Raw genomic sequence first — 7,802 nt, forward strand, 5'->3', positions numbered from 1 at the left:
TGAATACATGACGCACGCCGCACGTCTGTGACGTAGGGAATAATGAATATTCATATCGCCGTTAATCTTGGTGCCAATATATGCTACCGGGATCCTCGACGGGCGGCGAGTGCCGGTGTGACCGCGCCGTTAGTCCATACCAGTTTCGTTTGTCCGTCAGACATAATATGCGGTTTGCCATCCGCACAGTCTGTCCTCACATTGTTTTACGCGTATATTTGATAAAAGGAAGCAACTCGGCAAATCAGTGTATCATTGTAAATCATGTGGTTCACATTTTGTCTAGAAATGACATAATGATATCTCTCTACAATAAGCAAATGGACCAGTCCTTTTAAAATGAGAAGTGAATATTTTCTTTAAAACCGTCATTCTACGAAGACATACTCGTGATATTGGCCCCGTAACTGCTGTAATCGATTATACGTTTGTACGTGGCATGTTACTTCAACCAACTCACTAATAGTATATATACTTGTGATGATCCAGGCCCCGCGCAATGGCGTAGCATGTTCTACACGGTGGTGGAAATCTACATGTACATTGGCGAAAATCATCCAATAACGATGGAAACGCCATTAATCTCAACAACAACAACAGGTGGTGGGGCTTCTTTTACCGAAGTATTTGGGGGCGCTTCGAGGTTTAAAGGAGTTATTAGAGCTAGAGCGTAGCACAAATTGGCGGGGGTTAAGGGGCGGAGCCTCCGGATGCTTAGGGGGTAAGGGCCTTTAATTACAATCAGATGAGCATGTTATAATACCTTATTCATGACACTGGCAGGTCACTAATTGGCGTATGGTCCAGGGGCGGAGCCCCGGAAGCTCAGGGGTATGGGCATTTAATTACGGTCACATGAGCACATTTTGTTACCTCAATATTTTGTGACACTGGCAGGTCACTATTTTTTCTCTCTTTCCCTATTTCTTTCTATTTAATTCTCTTTAATATACTTTTTCAAAAGTGTGTGTGTGTGGGGGGGGGGAGGGGGGGGGGGGGGACGTCACATGGCTCCGAATATTTGTAGAAAACATATTGTAATAGGTACGTGACCCATCATCCCGGGACCCAGCCCATAATTATTTTTTAAATCCACGGGGACGATTTTTAATTTTGAAATCGCCTCCGTGAGCAACCTGACGGAGGCGATTATGTAGCTCACAGGGGCGAATCGCCCACCGCCCCATGTATTTTGAGCCTTGATAAGAATTGTATTCACCAGTCAAGTATTGCTATTTATACTTTTTATCCCGAGAGCTATTGGGCGTCAAAGAGTGACAATTCTACAAATTCTGAACATTCTACAAATTCTACATAATTTTTTGAAAACCAAAATGACTGTGATCCTATGAAATCAGACAATAATAGATGTATGTGGACCAATATAGTAAACATTTTGGGCTAGTTAATTTCCATTATTAGCGATTCTGTCTTTGTAAAGTTTTATGAATAACTGTTTTGAATTTGTGATTTGTTGCATTTTAAAATTTTCTCGATAGATGAGAAAAGAAGAGAAGATGCATACAGGAGAGATGCAGATTATAGGCCTATAGAATGTAGAGAGAAAAGGAAAGGAAGAGAGAGAGAGAGAGAGAGAGAGAGAGGAGGAGGGAGTGAGATTACATATTGCAATGAAATCTGGGGATAGATAATTGTGCGAGATCAAGTAACAGCAAAAGTTAGAAATCCTGCAACAATCTTGAACTAAAATATTGTAAGGAACAAGAGAGAGAGAGAGAGAGAGAGAGAGAGAGAAAGTGAAGGAGAGTTAGAGTGTAATGCCTAGTTGACACTTTCACGATTTTTGGTCCCGCACTGCCCCGCATTGAATGCGTGCCAGTGCGTGACAGTGCGTGCCACTTCAGTGACACGCACTGTCACGCATAGTTCCCGCATTGTTCACGCATAGTTCACGAATAGTTCACGCATAGTTCACGCATAGTTCACGACTATTCACAACTAGTTTGCGCATTGTGTTAACTATCACAAAAAACAAGGCAGACGTCTATTCGCTCTCGTGTTTTTCATTAATTCAGCATAACTATCGTCATTAAGATGTTGAATTCTGAAGAAGCTAATTTAGAACAGAGAAGGTGTTTATATGTAGCTGCAGGAGCATTAATAGTTTATCAACAAGAAAGAGATCTTGAAGAAAGACGAGAAGAGGAGAAAAAAGGAAAAAGAAAAAGGAGGACATTGTGGGTGAGAGATTGGCTGTCAAGACGCCACATCCACGGACATTTTGATCATTTACTGGCAGAGCTGCATAGGGAGGATCAAAAGAGCTATAAGAATTTCTTGAGAATCACTCCTGATCTGTTTGAGGAAATGGTTGGAAAGCTAACGCCTCATCTGGAGAAGAAAACAACGTTTATGCGAGAACCACTAGAAGTTGGACTGAAACTAGCCGTCACTCTCCGTTTCTTGGCAACAGGAAATTCTTATGCTACATTACAGTACAGCTTTCGAGTTGAGAAAAGCACCATATCGAGATTTATTCCCGAAGTATGTAATGCACTCATTGAAGTGTATAAAAAGGAAGTACTCAGCTGTCCAAAAACTGAAGATGGGTGGAAGGATGTGGCCAAGAAGTTCAGTTCCAGATGGAACTATCATAATTGCCTTGGTGCCGTCGATGGCAAACACGTGGCAATCAGGAAGCCGCCAAAGTCTGGGTCCTTGTACTTTAACTATAAAGGTTTCCATAGTATTGTTCTCATGGCTGTAGCAGATGCAGAATATAAGTTTCTGTATGTGGATGTTGGAGCAGAGGGTGGCTCTTCAGATGGTGGAACTTGGAAAAACTGCAACTTGTATGATGCCATAGAAGGGGAAAGAGCAGGGGTGCCGCCACCGGAACCAATGCCCAATGATGACATGCCCATACCTTTCCAATTTGTGGCTGACGATGCATTTGCTATGAAGCCCTGGCTAATGAAGCCCTTCTCACATAGGTCCCAAGTTCATGAGGAGATCATCTTCAGTTATAGACTAAGCCGAGCTAGGCGAGTAGTGGAAAACTCGTTTGGTATTTTGGCTCACAGGTAGGTCTCCCTTTCTTTCTGTATTCATTTCCATTCTCAGTGCCTATTGCTTTAAAAGTTCAAGCACATTGAATAAAAATATTTAACTTCCCCCCAGAAAGGAGTTGTTATCATAATAACCCACTTTGTTTAAACCAGCATAACGTAGAATTTTTATATGGTGTTTATTTTATCAACACATGTTGCTATTTCTGCAGCTTACGCACAAAATACCATGCGAGACTGCAATTGCTAACAAATCTGAAATGATACACTAAGCAGATGCTCTCATTTTGTTTGTATTTATTATAGTGATCTTTTTCTTTAGTATTCAGTATATCTAGTTTCTCCAAATAACAAGTACAATATTTTGTTTTTACTCCAAATGAAGCGTGATTATTTTAAAATCAAGATTCATATGTACAGATCGTAAAAAATATATATATATATTTCATATTGATGGGCTCTTGTTTTATGGTATTACTTGATTTAGGTTCAGATGTTTCCTAACTACACTTCCGCAGAAGCCCCAAACTACCAACTTAATCATCATGAGTGCCTGCGTCCTACATAATCTGATATTAACCAGGTACCCACTGGCATCAGGAGATGTAGACCATGAAGATCCATCTACGCATGCGATGATACCTGGTGCATGGAGAGACGACCCTGTGTTTCACGGTCTGAGAGCTCCGACAGGAAACACTTCTATCAAGGAAGCTAAGAGCCAACGTGCATATCTATCACATTATTACACCTCCCGCGCTGGAGCAGTTTCCTGGCAAGAAAAGATGATAACCTAAGCAGATTAACTATGACATTATTGTGATGCAGTATAGCACTAGCTCAATTCCACAAAAAATGCCAAATGACACTGACACAAATGACATTTTATTTCTTGAATGGTTATGTATTTCAACAAGGCCCGACATCGTTCCAATATCAACCGTCTGTTGTACATCTGATTTTAAACTTAGGATATGAGATCAGTGTTTATAATGTGTTTGTCTTTATGTACACAAAAATTCTACAGTGTATCAGCAATTAATGTTGTCAGGAAATTAAGGGGTTTTGGTAAGCTTTGTTGTTGAACTTAAACGTGATGCAGTTGGTGTCGGGGCATAGAAATTTCGTATTTCTAGTAAGCTTGCACAAACCCCACTCCTCACACGCACGCATACACACACACACACACACACACACATACACACGAACGCACATTTAAAGACTGGGTCCGCACCAGAAAAAAATCTTGTATTGATTAAAAGCAGATAAATCAGACGAAAAACAAAACAATTAAAACAAAACCAAAAACGTTGAAGTAAATCGGACAATAAATAAGAAAGTTATGAATATAACGCAAAAGTTATTTATCATGCTAACTGGCAACGCTGGGTCACGTGGCATGAAGTATGCCATGCACTTCTCTGCAGGTATTTTATTATATCTCATTGTTTTTAAATCCCCCTTTGCAACCCTTTAACGCAAGAAGAACAGTTTTTTTTTTTGGGGGGGGGGGGTCGATATAAACACGGGTACAGATACATTTATTGATTCAACCTTTAGAATGTTTTGAAAAATAACCACTCATGGATTAAAACGGATTCTTACAAACAAAAAGTTATAATAAGCTATAGCAGACAGGAAGTGCATGACATACGTCATGACACGTGACCAAGAGTCACGTGTTAAGGCTGTGTCACACCTTTGCGTTTTTAGCCTGCGTCGGCCCAGCGTTTTTGAAAATTAAAAACGCTTCCTGAACGCGGATCAGACGGTAGACTGACGTTGGAGACGTTCAGCTTGCGCTTTATTAATGAATTATTGTATCCATTCATCAATCATATTTTACACAAAACATCTGTGAGAGATAGGAAAAACTGGGAAATTGAATATCATTTATTGATACGATCATGCTTTTACATCGTTTAAGAAGATGCTATTAACATATGTATATATGTAATAGTCAAACAGTTGACGGTGTTATCTCGTATGAATAGGTGCACTTGAACGAATTGTGCGGAAACTTAACAATCATTTTTGAAATCCAATGAAAAATATCAAGTGCTTATAGTTACCCATTTTATTAAAGGCCTTGATATTCACCTATCTTTGCAGTCTTTGATTAGCCTTTGATTTGTCAATATGTTACTCTTAATATAAACAACTTTACATGTTTTGTTTTTTGTGTGTAATAAGAGACTTGTAATCAGAAGCAATCAGAATGCACGAATTGCGTGTTTTTTAATAAAAGAAACATAACCGAGTAGAAAACTTAGGCATTCTGGATATGCTCACATAAATGCAATTTAAATAACGTGTGATGAAGAAAAGAAAATAAGTCTGCAGGATAACGTTTAGTTTCATGGTGACTGACAACTGAATCTCCAATTTGAACTACCTTATAGACATGTTATAATTACCAAGATTTCTCAATGATATTTTGAACACTTTAAAGTTGTAACAAGTGAGTAACATGAACTAATCAACTACTAGAACAAATGTAAAAACGTAGGAACCAAAAAATCTTCCACTCAGTAAACCTTTCATTTTGTTTCTTGATAAAATCATCATGCATGAGTATATGTCAAAATGTCTAAATCGAGAATATCCATCGAAGCTCTCCCTGGAACTCAGAACATTCAAAAATCTGGAATATATTTTCCGACTTTGATCAAACTGTCACATTTTACCCTTGCTCTTCAGTGTGTAGTTCTGGTTTACGTTTCAGAAAATATTATACCTCTGTTCCAAATGTATAAATAAATGGTTTTCTTGCCGAGTGGGTTTTTAATAAAATTCCTTGCAAAGGCAACAACAAATAACAATTTCTTTTTTACTTTTATTTTTTTTTACCATGTAAGAATTAAGGTAAGTACTGAAAGAGTGTCCCGATATGGAAGACGTTAGTTTTGCAACCAGTATTGCCTTTTCTTAATCACCGGCTGCTGTTGAACACATTATTTTTCTTCTCCAAGCTCTTCCAGAACCGAGGAAACCATCTCATTACTACGTCGGGAGGGTGGGGTCGAAGCAGTGGACTGCTGAGAAGACGTTGGTATCGGTACAGGCACAGCTGAAGGCGCGGCTGGCATCCCAACATTGTTGAAGGATGGACTTGCTGGAGACCATTGATTGAAATTGGACCAATGACTATTGATTGGCCACTGGTTTGACTGCCATGACGAGGGTTGCTGTTGACATGGTTGAGTTGGCCTGGTTGGCTGTTTGAAATTGTGAACGAGTTGCAGACATTCGATTTGGAAACTGTGCCACGATTCCTCTGGAATTTTCTGCATATGGCCCTCCAGAAGACAGGCAAAATCATGGACGATCTTTTTTTGACCTGTCAAAGCAGCTGTCTGGCCCAAATTATCCGCTCTTGAAAGAACCTGAAAGGCATAAACAATATAACCAAATGTAATTTAGTAAGGCAATTAAAGTCAGGGTCTGATTACTGTCATTTACTGCCATATACTCAACAAATTTAGATCGATTGTCGAAGAATTAATTTTCAATGATACTTTTTGTTGTGAATTAATTTCTATAGTTTCCAAATGGAACTATTGAAAGCGGATCCGGCTTAGGTAATGTATTCAATTGTTTAAAAAAAAAAATTAAAAAAAAAAAGTTCTATAATGCCTACCTGACGGAGAGCATCGTCGAGGTTATTCTGCAAAACAGTACTTGATCGAGAAGCTGGAGTTCTACTGCCAGAAGTTCCAGAGGCTTCGGAGCGTGCCGACTTTGGGACCCGATCCTTCAACGGGATCAAGGTCTCATTATCCATATCTTCTGAAACTGACATGATAGAAACTTCATCATCTTCTCGTTCGTGCACTTCCCCTTCTCTATCAAACTGCAAGGTGAAGAAACATCAAAATGAAAATTATGAAAAGGGTTCTGAAGGTTATTTCAAGGTTATTCTAATATTTCAATATAAAAATTGTGAATTGGTCATTTATATACCTACCGTGTCACTTGACGTTGTCTTGCCACGAACAATGTGTTGCTTCAGAAATCCCCACGTGTTCACTATCTCATCATCACGTGTCGTTCTGTTGGTTTGCCCAGATCCACTTTTTTTCTCCTTGTTCAATATCTTTCCTAGCCGAGTTCGCTTATTTTCGTACAACTTCTTACACTGGTCCCCTACATTAAAAACAAGGAAAACAATAAATAGGCTATTTGTGTGGTGAAGTTTAACCCTAAAAATAAAAAATAAAAACATTTAATTTCTATAAAGGAAAATATCAACAATTATTTTCCCAGTAAATTACTTTCTTATTAACTAGTAATGCAGACAACAAAAAACAAAAGGAGGATTTTTAAAACATGGGTATGGAACTTAACTAACCAACCATCAAAATTGAGAACTTACCAGTGGCAGGTGGATCCAATAATTTACCGCCATTCGCCCACATCCTTCCCTTCGTAGCAACATTCATGTAATCTTTCTGGGTCTTATCATATAGTGCTGAATTTTCCTTCACAAAATCGGCTATTAATTGAACAGCGTCTTCGGTCCACTTGTACTCTGGGACATCCCTTTTAGATGTACGTGCTCTTTTTGTTCGCTTAGTTTTCTCTTCATGCTCTGTGTTCTCTGTCCCATCATTATCTGATGAGGAGGATGAAGCCATGATTTTGCTGCTGGCTCAAACAAGAATATTTTGACAAAACGCATCACGTGACTGATATGCGCGATCCTTGCGTGAAAGTGCGCGAAGGATGCGCAACCACTGCGCAAATTATGCGGGACCATGTCGTGAACTAGTC

General features: G+C 39.1%; 2 protein-coding genes across 2 annotated transcripts; one reads left to right on the top strand and one right to left on the bottom strand.

The window, feature by feature from the left end:
- Positions 1-1,775: 1,775 nt before the first annotated feature.
- On the top strand, positions 1,776-6,625 carry LOC115925588 (putative nuclease HARBI1). Its single transcript, XM_030989752.1, has 2 exons — positions 1,776-3,044; positions 3,517-6,625. Exons 1-2 carry the CDS (start codon positions 2,056-2,058, stop codon positions 3,824-3,826), a joined length of 1,299 nt encoding a protein of 432 aa, XP_030845612.1. The 5' UTR covers positions 1,776-2,055; the 3' UTR covers positions 3,827-6,625.
- On the bottom strand, positions 5,869-6,877 carry LOC115925589. Its single transcript, XM_030989753.1, has 2 exons — positions 6,670-6,877; positions 5,869-6,415 (listed from the first exon to the last, which is right to left on the bottom strand). The coding sequence occupies exons 1-2, from the start codon at positions 6,829-6,831 to the stop codon at positions 5,984-5,986; spliced, it is 594 nt and encodes a 197-aa protein (XP_030845613.1). The 5' UTR covers positions 6,832-6,877; the 3' UTR covers positions 5,869-5,983.
- Between the last annotated feature and the right edge of the window lie 925 nt (positions 6,878-7,802).

Source organism: Strongylocentrotus purpuratus, unplaced genomic scaffold, assembly GCF_000002235.5.
Source record: "Strongylocentrotus purpuratus isolate Spur 01 unplaced genomic scaffold, Spur_5.0 spur5_scaffold_18, whole genome shotgun sequence".
Taxonomy (NCBI): Eukaryota; Metazoa; Echinodermata; class Echinoidea; order Camarodonta; family Strongylocentrotidae; genus Strongylocentrotus; species Strongylocentrotus purpuratus.

What these genes read in the sequence shown, in the direction of transcription:
- LOC115925588 (XM_030989752.1), top strand. Translation starts at nt 2,056, where the DNA reads ATGTTGAATTCTGAAGAAGCTAATTTAGAACAGAGAAGGTGTTTATAT. An exon ending in TTTGGTATTTTGGCTCACAG is followed by an intron (nt 3,045 to 3,516) that starts GTAGGTCTCCCT and finishes TACTTGATTTAG; the next exon opens with GTTCAGATGTTTCCTAACTA.
- LOC115925589 (XM_030989753.1), bottom strand. Translation starts at nt 6,831, where the DNA reads ATGTCAGTTTCAGAAGATATGGATAATGAGACCTTGATCCCGTTGAAG. An exon ending in TCGACGATGCTCTCCGTCAG is followed by an intron (nt 6,416 to 6,669) that starts GTAGGCATTATA and finishes TATGCCTTTCAG; the next exon opens with GTTCTTTCAAGAGCGGATAA.